The 20,238-nt window shown below is 36.4% G+C and overlaps 1 protein-coding gene across 1 annotated transcript in view; it reads right to left on the reverse strand.

The window, feature by feature from the left end:
• LATS1 (large tumor suppressor kinase 1) overlaps positions 1–20,238 on the reverse strand; it is a 42,006-nt gene that overhangs the window by 8,479 nt on the left and 13,289 nt on the right. The window contains exons 2-7 of the mRNA XM_024747868.1: positions 19,543–20,016; positions 15,107–15,254; positions 8,341–9,854; positions 5,035–5,617; positions 2,440–2,622; positions 2,128–2,234 (exon numbers count right to left, since the gene is read on the reverse strand). Coding sequence (XP_024603636.1) covers positions 2,128–2,234; positions 2,440–2,622; positions 5,035–5,617; positions 8,341–9,854; positions 15,107–15,254; positions 19,543–19,884 — 2,877 coding nt within the window. The 5' untranslated portion in view covers positions 19,885–20,016. The remainder of the gene's footprint in view (positions 1–2,127; positions 2,235–2,439; positions 2,623–5,034; positions 5,618–8,340; positions 9,855–15,106; positions 15,255–19,542; positions 20,017–20,238) is intronic.

Raw genomic sequence — 20,238 nt, forward strand, 5'->3', positions numbered from 1 at the left:
GAACCTAAAGGGGAAACCCCAAAAAACAAAAAAAAAAAAAAAAAAAAAAAAAAGTATAGCCTTTATATTTTATCTAGATCTATGACTCATTTTGAGGTAATCTTTGTGTAAGGTGTGAGGTTTATGTTGAATCAGTATTTTTTGTATATGGCTGACCAATCTTTCCATCACCATTTGTTGAAATACTATCCTTTCTCCATTTGTACCTTTGTCAAAGAACAAATGGCCATATTTGTGTGGTCTTATTTCCCTACTCATTATCCTGTTCCATTATCTGTGCATGTATCCTCTTGCCAATATCATACTGTCTGGACCACTGTAACTTTATAGTAAGACTTAAAATCAAGTAGTTGATTCCTCAAACTTTGTCCTTCTTTTAAAGAACTGTTTTTGTGGGACTTCCCTGGTGGCGCAGTAGTTAAGAATCCGCCTGCCAACGCAGGGGACACGGGAAGATCCCAAATGCCGCGGAGCAACTAAGCCCTGTGCGCCGCAACTACTGAGCCTGCGCTCTAGAACCCACGAGCCACAACTATTGAAGCCCGCATGCCTAGAGCCTGTGCTCCGCAACAAGAGAAGCCACCACAATGAGAAGCCCACGCACCGCAACGAAGACCCAACATGGCCAAAAATAAATAAATAAAAAATAAATTAAAAAACCCCCCCTGTTTTGTTATCAGTTTCTTTGCCTACCCATATGAATTTTAGAATTGGCTCACCTATACCTACAAAAATTCCTGCTGGGAATTTTTATTGGATTTGAGTGAAATCTGTAGATTAGTTTTGGGGGAACTGATAGCTTTACTATGTTGAGTCTTCCAATCCATCAACACAGTATGATTCTCCATTTATTAAGATCTTGTTTTTTTCCATCAGAGTCTGTAACTTTTAGCATTCAGATCTTGTTCATGTTCTATTAGATTTATACCTAATAGAATTATAGGTATAATATGACCCAATATTATACCTAAGTATTTCATTTTGGGGAAGCTACTGTAAATGGTATTGTTTTAAAATTTCATTTTCCATTTGTTCATTGCTTGACTATAGAAATACAATTGATTTTTACATAGTACCCTTATAACCTACAACCTGGCTAAACTCACTTATTAGTTTTTTGGAGTTTTGCACAGATTCCCTGGGATTTTCAGTATAGAAAATTATGTCATCTGTGAATAAAGCAAGTTTTAATTTTTTTCTAATCTTTATGCCTTTTATTTTTTTTGTTGCTGTATTACACTGGCTAAGACTTCCAGAACTTTGTTGAGTAAGACTCATTAGAATAGACATCCTTGCCTTGTTCTTGAAATTAGGGAGAAAGCATTCAATTTTTTACACGCACAGCACCCACACAAATATACATGTATTTATACATATGCATATACTTACAGATATACATATATATTAAAATGAAGGGGAAATAAGGACACTTTCAAACAAACCTGACACAAACCTGAAAGAATGCATTACCAGTAGACCTGTAATAAAAGAAATTCTAAAAGAAGTTTTAAATATAATGTATTAAATGCAATGTCAGAAGTTGTAACCTGAGGAGAGCATCATAGAAAATATGATATCTTAAGACATTCTCAGAGAATGATTAAAATGACCAGGAGTGAACCAGAAAGGGGGAAGGCTGTGAAACATGGGAGAGAAAGAAGGACATTCCAGACAGAGGGAATGGTACGAACAAAGGAACTGAGGACAAATTTGGACTTTAACCCACAGACAAGGCCACTGAAGGGTTTTTTAATGGGACAATTTATGGTCAAAATTGTGAGCAACTTTTCATTTAAGTGCCAGGGAGATACAGACATTTGTTAGTAGTTTGAGGCTAGAATGTGCATGAAAGGAAACAAAGCCAGCAGCCAGTAGTAAGAGTAAACTGGAATACATCTTCAAAAGGTACTAAAAACTTCTATGAGAATGAAATATGAATGTAGTGTATGAATGAGGAACAGTGATATGATGGAGATAAACGTTCACTCATGGAATTTTAGTGGGTTCCTGTATCCTTACAAGTTCTTTCTTTAATTCTACATTAAGATGCTCAAAGTAAAGGACTGATAAAGGTGTATGGTATTGGGACTTCGTAACAATTCTTTTGGTATAGATTCTACACCTTACCTTCACTTGTGTTTCAAATGGTGTTTGTGCCAAGAAAGGAGGTTGTCCCACCAACATTTCAAAAAGAATGACACCAACACTCCACCAGTCACATAACTGTGTATAGCCTAAAATAAGATACCAAAGTTATGGTTATTCATAAGCACTTTAAAAAAAGTGCTCAGAATTAATACAATCAAAATTAATATTAAATCAACAATTTATACTGTAAAATTAATACTTTTATTATAAGCCTGAAACGAGCCATATTCTAATGTAAGTTTCAGCTGGTCTAAAGGCATACTGAGATTATTTATGAAACAGACGTTTTACCTGTTCGTAACAACACTTCAGGCGCAATATAATTGGGAGTCCCAACCAAAGAATGTGCAAGACATCGCTGGTGCTGGCGTGCAGCTCTCCGCTCTAGCGGCTTCAGTCTATCTCCACATCGACAGTTAGAGGGGTCACCCCATTCATTACTGAAATCCATACTATCTTGCCGTGGATGGTCACCTGTATAGTAAAAAAAAAAAATAAAAGCAACAAGAGTAAACCTAGTCTGTTTAACCTTTTGACGTCATAGTTCAGAGTTAACAACGCTTCCCCTTGTTGACAATCAGGGGGATTGTCAACTGATGGTGTTTATTAATAATTAGAGCCTACACTCTTGAAATATCAATAGGATAAGTTTTACACTAAGAAAAATAAGCCTAAGATGCAGTAATTTACTCAATATTAAGTGATGACGGTAAAAATCATTTGAGTAGGTAGGATTGAGAATTTGGTACTCAGACTGCTCTGCAATACTACTCTGGACAAAGTTGCAAACAAATTAGATTTGTGTTTCATTCATTCAGCAAATGACAATGATAATAATAAAGACACTATTCTCCTCTCAGGCAGCTTCTCTGTAGGGGAGAAATACAACAAACAAATACATATATAAGAAACATAGTGATGCATTCCATACAGAGAATCAACATGGGGTGGTGATATGGCAAATGTTCTAGGGTGCCTTGGGAAGACCAACTGAGGTGACATTTGTAAAAAAATAAGAGGAACTCAACCATCTGAAAACCAGAGCAAGGCACCCACACAATCCCAACAGCACCAGAGAGAAGAGCAGTGTGGTTCGTAAGGGGAGAACGGTAGGAAATAGAGCAGGAGCCAGTGCACAAGGGTGTGCGAGCGAAAGAAATGGTCTGCTTTTTCCTCGAAGTGCAGCAGGAAGATACTGGAGAGTGTGAAGCAAGAGAATGAAAAGGTCTGATAAATGTTTAAAAAAGAAAACTTTAACTGCTGTATAGAGAATAGATTATAGGGGGAACAAGGGTGAAAAAGAGACCAGGTAAGAGGCTATTACAGTGAAGTTTGGACTGTGATGGTAACGGTGCACATGGAGAAAAGTGAACAGATTGAAGATATATTTAGATATATTCTGAGGTGGAGTAAGCAGGACTTACTGAGGGATCAGATGTGGAGTGTACGGAGAAAGAATCAAGGATGGGTGGTGGCAGTACAATTTACTAAAAGGGAGGGGGAACAAATATGGAGGGGGAGAAAGTAAGAGTTGTTGATTGGCAATGTTAAGTTTGAAAGATCTATTAGGAATCCTTGTGAAAGGGAGAGGCTGTTTCTGAAGAGAGATTTGGAAGTCATTGATGTACAGCTAGTAATTAAAGCCATGACTGGATGAAACCATCTAGGAAAAAAAATATTTGAAATTAACCTAACTGTAATAATCATCTAGGACGTTTGATTAAAATACAATTTCTACCCTCAGTGGAGATTTTCAATCAGAAGACTGGAACAGAGCCTAAGAATCATATTTGTAAGATGAACCCCAAGTAATTCAGGTGAATCTGGGGAGACATTAAATTATGTTAAGCTGAATATTAAAGTAGGTTCAGGATCTACTCCTAGTAGTACCTCAGTTCTATCCATTTAATGTCAATCTACTTGTGTTCACAAGAAGCACTGGAGGCCAGTTCTACTTACCTCAGAGGATTGCTGTAAGCATTAAATCAGAAAATATGTAAAGCACCTAGTCATAGTGAGTATCCAACAAATGTTAGGTTGACTTACACTTCCATTAGTGCTTGGAGGGATCTTGGTGAGGCAGTGTGGTATAGAAGAAATAACATGGGCCCTGTAGGCAGACAAACCCCAGTTCAAAGCCTAGCCCTTACACTTATCTTCTGTCTGACCACGGGCAAGTTTCTTATTCTAACTTAGCCTCGGTTTCTTCACTCTGCCCCACAATGACGTTGTGAAGATTAAACAGAATCATGTACATAAAGTGTTTAAGGTTAAACAAGCTGTATAACAGTCATACAACAGAAGCCTAAACAGTCGTGAAAATAAATGTTATATGCAGGAACACAGATGAACCTCAAACAAATAAAGGAAGTCAACACCGAAGACTACATATAGAATGATTACATTTAAATAAAGGTTCAAGAGAAGGCAAAATGAAATAATAAATTATTTAGGGATATATACATATGTGGTAAGAGTGTAGAGAAAAGTAAAGAACTGATTATAGCGTTCTGAAATACTCCTATGGAAGAAAGAAAAGGAGGTGATTGTTTAGGGTCTTCAAATAATCTAGTTCTTAAGCTGAATGGTGGGTATGGGGCTTCATTTAAAAATTATTTTCAAATTGTTATTTGTCTGACATATTTCAAATTAATAAAATGTAAAGAGATTAACTCAAAAATGTTAATGATATTTAGAAATAATTAATTCTAGCACACTCTTTCATTTTATAAATCTAAGTGTCTAAAGGATTCACCCACATTTATCCAGTGGAGTCAAGACCTGACCCAGGACTTCTGGCTCCCATCCAGGGATAATACCATCTTATATTTTATTGCATTATAAATCATATGCATATGTCCAAACAAATTTTATGATTTTACTCACCACTCTGATAGTACTTAGAATCATGCGTCCATCTGAAGCCAGTGCAGAGGCCGAAGTCAGTCAATTTAATATGACCATCACGATCAATCAAAATGTTATCAGGTTTAATATCTCTATGAATAAAACCCATTTTATGAACACTTTCAACCGCACAGGTAAGTTCTGCTATGTAGAATCGTGCCAGATTTTCTGGAAAGATGCCCATTCTAATTAATAGGCTCATCATATCACCCCCAGGAATATAGTCCATTACAAAGTATAAATTGTCCTTGTCTTGGAATGAATAATAAAGACGAACTACCCATTCGTTGTCAGCTTCGGCCAGGATATCTCTCTCAGCTTTAACGTGAGCAACTTGATTTCGAAGCAGAACATCTTTCTTTCGAAGAGTTTTTGTTGCATATAAAGCCTTAGTATCTACTTTTCTTGCTAGACAGACTTCACCAAATGCTCCTATTCCTAATGTCTTTATCTTCACAAACATAGACTTGTCCATTTTAGCCCTCTTAAGACGGATGTAATTAGACTCTTTTTGGCAAAGCATCTTTCTCATTTGATCTTGGGCATCTTGAGATAATCCAACCTAGGCAAATAAACTAAATATTAAATGAGGAATTATCTTCTATACTGAATATTAAGAAATCGCTTGGAAAAAATTCAGGCATATATTTAAAGGTTAAATGCATAATAATTTTTAATAAAGCATGTTAGAAATCTAGAATATACTTCAGAGAAAATTAATTATCAAAAGTGCAGCATAAGAAATAGTTAACAGGATACACAAGGTGAGTGTATATGCAGAGTCTGCTGTAGAGAGCAAGGAGAAGATGATATCAATGTTCAGCTTTCTACTCTTCTCTAATGCACTCAAAAAACACGTTCCCATGTGCAATAGCCAAACATGTTAACATGCACCCTCATCTATCTCTCCATGCATATTCATCCCAAACTACGTAATTAGATTGCTTTCATTATATGCATCTTTTTGTGGAATGCCTATACCTCAAATAGTCTTCTTTTCATTTTATCCTTCATGAAAAGAAATTCTTCCACTTCAGGTTCATTTATTCTAAAAAACTGATGTATTGAGAACAAAAGAATGTCTTTCCTAATCTAACCACTCATTAACAGTCTGTCTTTCCTTTTATCTTTCTCAGGGCATTAGAGTAAGGGTAGGACTCACAGCCACCACTAATGCAAAATGCAAAGGGTATGTCCTACCTTTTTTAAAAGGGACAACTTTTTTGATTACAAGGTATCTTTTAGATATTTTGGAATGTTTCAAAGAATAGTCAGTGTGACTTATGAAGATACCAAAAAAACAGATAAAAACAAAAACCAACGTCTAAGTAGACATGGAATACCTGGATTCAGAACGAATGAATAGCTCATTTTTGACTAGTTAATGAAGAATTAACTTAAGAATTTAAATAGAGGGCTTCCCTGGCGGCGCAGTGGTTGAGAGCCCGCCTGCCAATGCAGGGGATCCGGGTTCGTGCCCCGGCCCGGGAAGGTTCCACGTGCCACGGGGCGCTGGGCCCGTGAGCTATGGCCGCTGGGCCGGCGCGTCCTGACCCTGTGCTCCACAACGGGAGAGGCCACAGCGGTGGGAGGCCCGCGTACCGCAAAAAAAAATAAAAAATAAAATAAAAAAAGAATTTAAATAGAAAAGGAATTTGATTTGAAAAGTAGAGTAGAATTCTAGAAATGCAAGACTAATTAAAATATAGCAACCTCATGCTTCTGTCAGGATGCGCGATTGCATGCAAAATCTTTTAAGGGTGGCATGCCAGACTTAGTACAGAACTATTTCTCTAAAAATCTTACTTGCCTACACAGTAATGGAGGCTACAGAAGTCAGCAAAGCTTCCAACACCATAAAAGTTTAAATCAGCTATTAGTGAAAGTGAAGAGGAAAAAGGAAAAATAAACTAAGAAAATACATACAGACAGACTTTAGTAAGAAATCCTAAGAGCTAAATATGGATAAGTCATACAGGTTATCATGGTATTTCTCACCTCACAAAATTCAATTTATAGCAGGAGTAACTATACTGTGAAATCAGATTTAGAAAAATCATTTTAAAAGAATGGCTCTCTCAAGTTTCACAAGGAAGTTTAACACAAATTTAAGCCTCTTGGCTTTTGAGCACTAGATGTAAGATTAGGAGCCAAACCTTTAAACTGTAAATACAGGATAAAAATAATAATGAGAGTACCACCGTAATATCTAGTGAAGAGATCTACATGGAATCAACAACAGATATTAATCTAAAGTGTTTAATTATTCTGATCTCCTTTTTAGTAGTTTGATTTAATAATTTCAACATATTTTTCTAGTACATTATAAAATTAGAAGGGGAAATAACTGAAAGGAGATGTGTCTTGACACTTTCTAATAAGACCAATCTGATGAATAAGCCCCCAAGCCCAAAAACTACTGTAAATAAAAATAAATGTTTCATAAGTTTATCAAGAGATGGGACCCAGATATTTCTAGTTTATTTTAAAATGTAAGATAATGTGTAAACTCTAGAAAAAAACCCTTGCTCCAATTTCCATTAAAGGGATTATGCATACCTAAACTACACACTGTAAACTTTACTTTTCTTAATTTATTACAACTTTATTATAAAAAATTCTGAGTAAATCATGAAATGCTAAAATAAAATGGTATAATCAAAAATACTTAATGTTTACTGACTTTTAAATAATTGATAATATATTTAGGATAAAAAGAAAGAAAAATACTGGACCACAGTATTTTAAAATAAACAAGCAAATACATAATCAAGTATAAAAATGGACATTTTAAAAGGTTTTATACTCAGCCGTAAAAAAAGAATGAAATAATGCCATTTGCAGCAACATGGATGGACCTAGAGATTGTTACACTGAGTGAAGTCAGACAGAGAAAGACAAATATCATATGATATCGCTTATATGTGGAATCTAAAAAAAAATGGTACAAATGGACTTATTTACAAAACAGAAATAGAGTCACAGATGTAGAAAACAAACTGATGGTTACCAGGGGGGGTAAGGAGGGGGGAGGGATAAATTAGGAGATTGGGATTGACATATACACACTACTATATATTAAATAGATAACTAATAAGGACCTACTGTATAGCACAGAACTCTACTCAATATTCTGTAATGGCCTATATGGGAAAAGAATCTAAAAAAGAGTGGATATATGTATATGTATAACTGAATCACTTTGCTGTACACCTGAAACTAACACAACATTGTAAATCAACTATACTCCAATAAAAATTAAAAATTTTTAAAAAGAGGTTTTACCCGCATCATTTCGTTCTCTAATTGTTTTTTACGATGTAGACGCTGCTGATGAGATTTGAGTACATTTTCTACATGTTGCTCCATAAAGAATTTAAATGCCTGAGGAGAATAACTTTGGATACGAGATTCCCTTCGCTCTTCATCTTTCTTGTTTTTCCTAACGGTGATAGGTGAAGTGGTAATCTGTTTCTTTTCTTTATCTCCATTATCAACATTTTCATAACTTTTCTCACTCTCATCTTCCTTGGGCAAGCTCGGCTGTTCCTCTTTGCTAGATTTATTGACTGACTCATATGGAGGAACAGATGGGTTTTGGTGTAGCAGATGTTTGGGGTAAGGTGGTGGTGGACCTTGATAGTTTGGAGCTTCAGCAACAGGCGGCATAACGGTCATATTTGAAGTGGTACCCTCAGAAAAAGGACCAGGTTGAACAGTTTGAATTGGCTGTGGTATCCAAGAAGGGTGTGTAGGTGCTAAAGCAGTCTGCAGCTCTGGTTTCAATACACGTATACTTTTCACAGGCTGTTGAATGGGAGCTGGTGTAATAGCAGTGACTGTTGTAGCCGAAGGCTGCGAATTAGCAGAATGACTTGTTCTATTTCCTAATGGGTTATTAAAAGAATTTGACCTCACTGGTATGTTAGGTTGCCATGTAGGGATTTCATGTCCACTGCTCGGGGATGACTGGGCAGGAGCAGAAGATGACTGAGGCCAAGTTGTTTGCAGTCCAGGTACATTAATGTTATAAAGTTCCATGTTATGACTATTTCTGTTTGGCACCATCATAGACTGAGGAATATTCCCATTTGTGTATGATGAAGGAGCAGCAGATCCTCCTGTCTGTAAAGCAGAAGGGCTTTGTCCATTAGCTGGGGTCAGAGGGTATGGAGGCGGTGGCTGCCGATTCACAGCGCCAGCAGGGACAACATTTTGGTGTATCATAAAATCAGTCTGGCCACTACCATTCTGAATTCCAGGTCTCCCTGGTGGAAAGTTAAATTTGTTAGCACTCTGCATGATGATTGGTTGCCTGCCAACAGGAACAGAATTAATGCCTCTCTGTCCCTGATTAGGAGGATTCATTGGGGACGTGTTAAGAGGTGGTGGAGGATAGCCCTCCTGCCAGGCTCCAGGTGGAACAGGAGAGATGCGGGAGATTACGTATTCCATGTTCCCAGAATAGCGCTTTGTTTGAGTGTTTGGTTCCCATGATGGGGGAGGTGGAGTTGTACCTCTTGGCGGGGGAGTCTGGCCTCTTGGAGGTGGTGGAGGAGTGACACTCCTGACTTGAGGAGGTGGGGGGGGGTTCACTCTCTGTCCGTTGCTAGGGTGAGCTTGAGTAAATGCTGTTATACCAGATCCTGACAAAGGTCTTCCTACATCTGTCTGTGAGTTGGGACTTTCAGAACGATAGGCCACACTTTCTCCTAGTGGTGGGCCATGTCTCTGAGGAACTAAGGATTCTTTAGAACCTTTCCAGCTTTGTTTGCGGTTAACTGATTGTTGCACACTCCCTATGGGAATAAAACAAAAACAAACAAAAAAAAAACATGTTTTTTTAACCTCTTACTTTTGAAAAATTTAGCTTGGAATTCTAACACTACTAAATGATAATTCTCTTTCAAGAATCACAAAAATCAAATTTGAGTATGTGCTTTTATTTTACCTTTTAAAATTTTATTTATTTTTGACTGGGTAACACATTCTCATAGCTCAAAATTCAAGCAGTACAAAAGGACACCCACCCCGCCCCTTGGGCAACCAATGTCACTGAAGGTAACTAATGTCAGCAGTAAGATATTTTAGGAATACACAGGTAAACAGTACTAGAAAAGGGAAAGGGAACCCTCCTATGCTGTTGGTGGGAATGTAAATTGGTGCAGCCACTGTGGAGAACAGTATGGAGGTTCAACAAAAAAACTAAAAATAGAGTTGCCATATGATCCAGCAATCCCACTCCTGGGGATATATCTAGACAAAACTATAATTTGAAAAGATACATGCACCCCTATGTTCATAGCAGCACTATTTACAATAGCTAAGACTTGGAAACAACCTAAATGTCCACTGATAGATGAATGGATAAAGAAGATGTGGTATATATATATTTTATATATAACACACACACACACACACACACACACACACACACAATGGAATATTACTCAGCCATAAAGAAGAATGAAATAATGCCATTTGTAGCTACATGGATGCAACCAGAGATTATCATACTAAGTGAAGTCAGTCAGAAAAAGAAAGATAAATACCATATGATATCACTTGTATGTGGAACCTAAAATATGACACAAATGAACTTACCTAAAAAACAGAAAGCACAGGGAACTTACATTCAATATCCTGTAATAAACCATAATGGAAAAGAATATGTACATGCATAACTGTATCACTTTGTTGTACATCAGAAACTAACACTGTAGATCAACTACACTTAAATTAAAAAAAGGATACCTCCTATATATACTATTGTGCCTGGGTCTTTTCATTAAAAAAAACTGAATATTCTGTAGTAGTACATAAAGTGTTTCTTTACCTTTAAAAAATGTTATTACAGTTTTTCACTATATGGATGTACCCAAATTTACTTAATCAGTTTCCCTACTGATGGCTGTTAAGGTTGTTTCCAGTCTTTTGTTTTACCCCTCCCCCACAAAAAGCAATGAAGAATTTTGTACAGATACCATTTCATATATATGTTAAGTAGACAAATTATTAGAAATGGCATTATTGAGCCAAAGGATGTGTCCATTTGTAATTTTCATAGATATAACACTAATTTTAAATACATTTCAGTATGGCTTTTAAAACAAAAAAAGGCAGTAGGGGATAATTAGCTGAACACTAAATAAGGTAGAGATTTACAAAGTCTCTATTTAATGGAATTTCCAAATAAATTAAACAGGCAAGAAAACATACGATACCAAAAAAAAAACAGAAGTATTTAAAATAATCTGGTCACTAAGAAAAGTATAATACATTTAAAATATATATATAAAATACATTCGTATAAGATATGATACATATAAATAATACATTCCAGAAGGATTAAACATTTAAGTGTTAAAGATGAAACCATACAAGTACTAGGAGAAAACCAGTGAACATTCGATAATATTGGGGTACCTCTTTGTACCTCCTGGGAAGGTCTTCCCAAGTATGACAAAGGTAGAGAACATACAGTAATAGACTGATAGATTTAAATACATAAAACACTTAGCACCATTCAGAACAAAACAAGAAACACCCACAAATCTGAAGGGTCAACATCATCCTGGGAGAAAATACATTTAATAACACATGAAAAAAACCTGGTAAATATTCAGAATGTACAGTTTAACATTCTATTTCATCTAGGCTGGGCAGCATCCTGGGTCTATGACTTCAGGGAAAGTCATCACTCTGGGCAAGCTAGACAAGTCCTCTGACCACAGGCTCGGTGTCACCTTCCTCGGATAGTCAGCTGAGGCCAAATGCACCAAGTCACTCTCCCAGCTTTTACCAGGTAAGACGAAATCTCTGCAACCCTCAAGTACACTGCCATCCCTACTGCTCTGCACCTCCCATAAAGTTCTCTGTGTTCTTCCACTTCCTAAACCCTCCCACTGTTGCCTTCTAGACACACTCTGTTCTATAACTAGCAAATGCCCCTCGATCACTAACCTCTGCTCCAAGCTTTCCCCCCACGTCCTTAAAGCTGGTTATCGTCTGCTGACATTACTTTCCTTTCAGTCCTTTGCAACCAAGGTTTTCTTCAAAAATAAACTGGGCTAAAAGGTGGAACTCCACTTCTTTGCTCTCCATTTATGCTTCCAGATCATTGTTATTTCTGCAAACTCTTTTTAAAAAGCCAGTTCTTTGGAAGCTCATGCTATCTGTGGGAGGCCACATTCATTCCTCTACTGGTCACCCAATAAACACCTACTTGCTCGCCCTCATTTACCCATAACTCTGGCATTCTACCCTAAGCCCTGACAACATTTTATAACTTCAACATCCACATGGACGAACCATCCATCACCCTGGTTCCGGGTTCAATCCCTGGTCAGGGAACTAGGATCCCACAAGCCGCGCGGCGTGGCAAAAAAAAAAAGAAGCGAAAACTGGGTAAGAATTTTGAAGTACCAAGTTAGAATCCTGAACGAGTTCTGCAAAATAATGGGACATCCTCGCTTGGATAACTCAATGAACCTAACTAAACCTTATGTCTAAAACCAGACTTATGATCTTTCTCCACCAAATCCTGTCCTCCCTTAGCATTCCCTTTCATAATGTGAGGTACCACCATCCATTTTTATACACCAAAAGCCTAAGAGTCATCCCACTCCATTATCACCCACCATATGCAATCTATCGCCATGTCCTTGTCAATTTTACTCCTCCTATCTCTTTCTTATTTCATTCAATTTTCTCCACCACCATCTCCCTAGTCCAAATTACCTTCATTTCCTGTGAATTGTATTTCTTATCAAGTCTATCCAGACACCCTCCTTTGCTCTCTCTAATCCGTTCTCATCCATTGCAGCTATCTTTCTGAAACACAAAGTTAATCATGTCATTACCCTGCTTGAAATGTTTCCATAACTTCCTGCTGCTCTTAGGATAAAATCAATAGACAGTCCTGCATAGTCAGGCCCCTATGCACTTCTCCATTCATATCTTATACTCTTGTTTTCAGCATTCTAGCCACTTTCATTTCTTCGAATTTGACATCAAAACCAGCCAAACAAGCCATGCATAGGAACACTCCTCCTCATGAAACCCATCCCCATTAACCCTTGTCTTTCTTCAGATATCAGCTCTAGTATCAGTTTCACAGGAAGGTTTTCTCTCATCTCCTTGATCAGGTCAAAAATCCCTCTATTATATAAGTCCATAGTACCACATAACTGTCCCCTCTTCATTCATACTTACATAGTTGTAATTCTACATGTATTTGTGTATTTGAGCTCCCTTACTAGAATCTCAACTCCACGAAAGGGCAAGAACTTTATATCCAATGCCAAGCAAAGGGCCTGAAATAGTAGTTGATCAAGAAAAATTTGCTGAAAGAATGAAAAAATTAGGCCTCTTATAAATCAATTTAAAAAGACAAATACAAGATTAGGAAAGAATTAAAATGTCAATTTAAAAATAATAAACAAATGTTTAAGCTCACCAGTGATCAAAGAAATGTGAATGTAAAATGATAGTATTTTCACAACCATTAAATATACAAAAAGGATAATACCTAGGATTTACAAATATAGGCATTCTCATATTAAACTGACTGGGACAAAACAAGTTGGCAACACCCTTCTGGTCAGCAATACAGGCATACCTCGGACAGAGATGGTTGCGGGTTTGGTGCAGTTAGGTGAATATTGCAATAAAGTAAGTCATGTGAACTTTTTGGTTTCTCAGTGCATATAAAAGTTATGTTTACACTTTATAATATATGTATATATGCACATATATATACTACAGTCTAATAAGTGGGCAATAGCATTATATCTAAAAAACAATGTACATATCTTATTAAAAAATACTTTATTGCTAAAAAATGCTAACCATCATCTGAGCCTTCAGCAAGTCATAATCTTTACTGGTGGAGGGTTTGAAATATTTTGATATTTATCAAAATATGACACAGAGACATGAAGTGAGCAAATGCTGTTTGCAAAATGGCACCGACAGGGCTTCCCTGGTGGTGCAGTGGTTGAGAGTCCGCCTGCCGATGCAGGGGACGCGAGTTCGTGCCCGGGTCCGGGAAGATCCCACATGCCGCGGAGCGGCTGGGCCCGTGAGCCACGGCCGCTGAGCCTGCACGTCCGGAGCCTGTGCTCCGCAACGGGAGAGGCCACAACAGTGAGAGGCCTGCGTACCACAAAAAAAAAAAAAGAAAAAAAAAAAAGAAAAAGAAAAATGGCACCGACAGACTTGCTTGATGCAGGACTGCCACAAACCTTCAATTTGTAAGAACTGAAATGTCTGCGAAGTGCAATAAAGTGAAGCACAATAATATGAGGTATGCCTGTGAGAAAAACTTTTTGCACGTCTTTGAAAATTTACTTTTACCAAATCATCAGGAATGTACAAAGATTTAGGTACAAGGGAATTTACTGCAGTGCTGTCTATAATGGCAAAAAAAAAAAAAAGGAAACAAGGCAAATGTCAAAAAATGAGACTGGTTAAATAACATATGTGGTAAGTCTACCTTACTGTAGCTAAGTATTCTGTAGGCCATTTAATAACAAGGGAAGTTATACATGGTATACTAAGTGAATAAAGTAGGTTTTAGTATGACCCCATTTTTTGCTTAAACAATAAGAATCAATGTACACACATATAAACCCACTCCAGTTTTTGACTGAGAAACAAAACATACCAAAATCTTGTGGGTATTAATAGCATTTTTTTCGCTTATTTACTTTCTAAATGTTCTATGATGAACGCGTTTTACAATAAGATTATATACATAAAAAAGGAATAGTCTGAATTATATTTATGGTTAAAAAGAAAACTATTTCAGTTGCATTATAAGCAATCAAGCAGTTCTCAGCCTAGACTGCTGCTTATCAGAACTACCTATGGAACTTCAGGGCCCCATCTGCAAATTCATTTTGGTGTAACACTATAATGTTATTTTTCTAGCTTGAGGCTTTCACTTACCGTGATGCTTTTAACAATTTCTAAGACAAAACATTTTATATACTTAAATATTTTTAAGTATTATAAAATAAGAGACTAGGAAAAAAATTTGATTAATCACCTGGCTTTAAGTTGGCATTAATAGGTCTGGCAGCTGCTGCAGCCATCTGTTCCCGTCGAGGATCTTGGTAACTCATTTTACTAATGAATTCAATTGCAGCTTCTATACTTCTGTTATTAGTTTTCTGAAGAGCTTGTATAACCATATCCTGGTATGAAGTTTTAAAAACAGAAATAAAATTTAAATCTTATAATTAATAAGAAGGAAACAACACTATAACTTCCACTGGAGAAATTCATAATTTTGAAGAACAAGGCCCCAAGCCAAAATTTAATGTCCTGTTTGTAAAACTACTTTGCGGGGAGGGGCAAGATAAGGGTAGGGGATTAAGAGGTACAAACTACTATGTATAAAATAAATAAGCTACAAGGATATACTATACAGCACAGTAAAACTATAAAAATCCATACAATCTCAAATTACTAAAGAAAACAAACCCTCAAACTCTTCAAATGTTTCTTTAATATTTTCACCTTTATGTAATGTATTACTGTTTTCTTCTAGGGTTTTTTCCCAGATACATGCTTCTGAATTTCTCATTCTTAATTTCATTCTTATATAAACAAACAGACTATCAGATTGTTAAAAAGGTATCAATCAACATACTGGAAAACACTCTTTCGTACTGTTAAAATATTTTATTAAGCATCTTTATCATTGTGTTTACTAGTAAAAGAGCTATGTAGTTCTGGTTCCTACCTTCTTAGAGTTTACATTTTCACACAATTTTATTTATGAGGACACAAATATAGGACAAATGGTAGAGGAAAAACACTCAGACTTTATATGATTTGATGAAGACTTTAGGAGGCTACATGGTATGAAAGAAAAAACAGGGAGTTTGGAATCAAATGGAACCAAAGAGGTTGAGTTCCAGTAGCCCTGCATTACTATGCTTTGTCTGTCATGCTTAGAAGCAAAACTACACTCGAGTGATTGGAGATTTATGTGCCCCACTTTAGAACTGTGTGAACTCTGGTAACTTATTTAACATTTCAGAGCTCAGTTTCTTCATCTGTAATACACTCAGAGTTGATGTGAGGATTAAACAAGAAAACATGGAAAAGCACGGCGCCTGGAGCTGAGATATGGGTTGTCCTCCTGCTCTGTTCCGTGTCCTTTATTTTATATGTAAACATAAATTATACACTAACATGCAAAAAGTATACTGATACACATTTTTCAAGAGGGAGGCAGCTACTTACTTGTCCTAGAGGATTTAGTATTTCAAACAATATTTTTAAATGAGAAATGGCTTAATAAGACTAACGGGTGACCAGGCTATTGATAGATGATCCTCTTACTCAAAATGACTGGAGATGATTGAGGCCAAGCAAAAAAAGGCTGCGGCAGAGACTTGTTGCCTACTCAAGACCTAGTCTCCATTTTTTAGAAAAAGTTCCTAGGATTTTTTGAAACAAGTTTTCCTTATAGCTACAGCGGCCACATGAAAATTCTGACCAATGAGACAAAAACCAAGGATTTCTGGAAGAATATTGCTATCCCTGATTTACGTGCTGGTCCCTCCTGTACCCTGTTTCCTAGACAATAGATATGATACCTGTGCTACAGCATGTTGCCACCAAGAAGGAAAATTCAAGAGATTCGTGAAGAGTTGTAGTTTGATATTTTTAAGAGACTGAACCGATACTAGCTATATAAACTGAGTCACTATTTTGTTTAAAGCATTATTATTCGGATTTTTATTAAAAGCAACCAAACTCAATCCTTAACTGATAAAAAGGTACAGTGTGGTCACATTTTATGCCAATCAGACTTTGCAAATTTGTAGTGAGATACAAAGGATTAGTAAGTCTCACTTTATGTGCAAATTTAAAATAATACAAATCATCCAAATTAAAATTCACCAGGGAGTGCTTAACTTTAAAAGTGGTTAAACCAAGTGAACTGTAACTGTATTTATGCTAATATCACATGGCAGCGCTATCTCAGTTGGTAAGAAAACTGACACCCACCATTCTTTTTCAACACTGTAGGAACCATATCGTTAAATGCACTAGAATTTCAGCCTGTGATTTTGGTGGTGATTATGCTGGCTTTGATTTCTTAATTTTATTGCTATATGTTAAAATATTTTTTACACCGGTAGCAATATCAACCAAGTGCTCCTTAAGTGGGGGTCTTAGTGCCAGTGTGGAAAAGAGCACCCTTAAATCAGTAACTTTGGAATAGAAGTCTTATGTGCTAAGAAAACATTATGTCCCCATTACTATGCTTTTGTTCTTCAGGCTTAGAAACAAAAATACACTCCAGTGATTATAGCTTTATGTGCCCCAAGAATGCATCAATCCTTAATTTTTAACATTTATTCCTACGAGGAAATTAATCTTGAAATATTTAAGGTTTTAATTTTATAGAGCACCAGAAACATTCTCAAAAAATTTCAACTGCCTTGAACTTGGCATACTTAAAGGAATAGATTAGAGTTTATGAAATGATAAAAATAATGAAGTGAAAGGAATTCCCTGGTGGTCCAGTGGTTAGGACTGTGTGCTTCCACTGCCGAGGGCCCGGGTTCAATCCCTGGTCAGGGAACTAAGATCCCATAAGCTGCGTGGTGCGGCAAAAAAAAAGTGAAAACTAGGTAAGAATTTTGAAGTATCAAGTTAGGATCTTGAACAAATTCTGCAACATAATAGGAAGCTACCAGAATGAGTGATTCAGCAGGTAGAAGAAGTAAAATTGCCATATTCTTTATATCACTGTGAGTATATATAAAACCATTCCTTCGTTATTTGGATAAATGTCTAAATGCTTTTAGTAAAGCAACCTTGCTTAAGGGGCTATTAATGTCATAAGGTAAACAATTTTGAAATGTGTGATTGCAGTAAAGCTAACATATCTTTGTAATGCAAAGCAATTATTGTTATTATTGCCAACAAATAAAGAACAGGGCACTGACGAATGCCTTACACTTCTTAAAACTGTCTACATTAGAAAAAATTTTTCAGTTCCTTAAAGGTACAGACCATCTTTGGTATGATTCCCTATCCTGTTTGACGGGTTCACACACAGTAAGGGCTCCATAAATACATATTTACTGATGTGATTTATCTGACATACACATTACCACTTAAGGGCCTTTACAGCCATGTGATTTTCTAAACTCCCTTTCCCTAGCAATATGTAAGAGGAAAGAATAAGACCAATGATTCAGCCTTCTCTTTATTCTCTGCCTTCTGGCTAAAGGATTAGGAAGAAAGTACTCTAAGAGACTCTCCATTCAAGCCATTTCCTTAATCCTCCAACTACTAACCAGGAAAACATCCCAGGATCTCCTCTCCTCCCCGACCCCCATATATTTTCTGGTGCAAATCCAATATATTCAGAACACTTAAATATAAAATTAATAGGAAATAATAATAATCAAGTGAAGAGAATGGGCCAGAAAGAATAATCTTTTTTTCTTCCTAGTTTAGTAATAAATCTCCCTTTTCAAATCCTTTACTATAATGCATACTTATGTTCTCGTTTTTAAAATTAAATAGAGATATCTGAAAACGTGGTCACTAAAATATTAACAAGGTGAAGGAATTTTAAGGGTAGTTATTTTTGTATAGTGGAGCTAATTTTTAGTTTCTTCCTTATATGGTTTAATTTTTAACAGGGAACAGATATTACTTTTTTATAATCAGGAAAAAAGTTACTATCATTTTTAAAGAAAATGTAATCAATGCTTGATTATTCACATTTAGTTACAATTTCCATGGCCAATTTTTACCTAAAATGATTTCTGCTATCTAAAATATTCATCTAAACTATGTAATCATGGAAAATAAATTTTATTAGTAACCTAAACAAAATGGGTATGACTAAATAATAAACAGACTATGAAAACTTTAAAAATGAGTTCTAAAAGTAAATATTAAAGACTTAGCATAATTGACATGAACTGAAATTTCACCAAAAAAACTTGAAATTCTTGGAGACTGATCACCAAGTAAATTTTTAGTTTTTCTGAAGTTAAACTTTGAGTCTGAGAGGTCTGTGAGCATTAAGTGCTGAATGATGTCTCTGGCCGGTCTTCCTTCTCTGTAGTATAAGCTTAAACTTCATCCCCTTAGGGCCCTCATTTCTAAAACAGCCACTCGGCTCACCCTCACCAGGGAAACTACCGCACACAGACAGATGTCCTTGCCCTGCCCTCACTTGTGGCTTTCCTCACCTGCACTTCCACTCTGACTTCATGACTTCACCTTTTAATCTCAGAACCACAGAGAAAGCTAAAGAAATAATAATTATTTTGTTTTAATAATTAATGAAATTATAAACAACATTCTTTGCTGATAGAATATACAAATTTCTATACATAGTTAAATTCTCTCAAAGGAAGCATCTGGGCAGGAGGTCACCTAAAAAGTGTTATGTAGTGTAAGGTAAGGAAAACCCTTTCTTTTGTTTTTAAAAATTCTTACCTCATCAAATCCAGCAGCTTGCAAGTCTTGAAGCATTTGTGGATTAACTTCTGAAGTACTCCGACTTGTTTCATTTGCAAATGGTTGGAGAGAGTTTCGAATTTCCAGCAAGGCTTTATGATGCATCCCAAACTTGGGTGGATTTCTGACTTGTCGCGGATCCTCAGCTGACATTTTACTCACGTTATGCTCAGCCTTAGCAGCATCGGATGGTTTGGATAAATTCCTAAGGGATTCCCGAATTTCTTGCAGCATTTGTCGGCTGCTGCCAGTGTAGTTACTGGCAGGAAAGGTCTTAGGCCTCATTTGTCTATATCCTTCTGGCTTTTCACTCCTCTTCATGAAAACATCTATATATATAACTCACACAAAAGACTTCTTTAAGAGCTACTTGATAGATTCAGAGCTTTCCTTTGAGCAAAACTGAAAAAAATCCTTTGTAGAAGTCCCCAGGAATGTTAAAATTTTTACGACCTAAATAAAAAAACAAACAAAGCTATAAAGTGACTGATAAAGCAATACCATGTATAGTAGTCAGGCACCCCCTTAATTCCGGAGTATACCTTCTAAGACCACCAGTGGATGCCTGAAACCTCGGATAGTACCCATCCCTATATATACAGTAGACCCCTGAACAACACGGGTTTGAACTGCATGGGTCTATTTATATGTGGACTTTTTTCAACAAATAGTTGA

This window comes from Neophocaena asiaeorientalis, unplaced genomic scaffold (assembly GCF_003031525.2).
Source record: "Neophocaena asiaeorientalis asiaeorientalis breed wild unplaced genomic scaffold, Neophocaena_asiaeorientalis_V1.1 scaffold123, whole genome shotgun sequence".
Taxonomy (NCBI): Eukaryota; Metazoa; Chordata; class Mammalia; order Artiodactyla; family Phocoenidae; genus Neophocaena; species Neophocaena asiaeorientalis.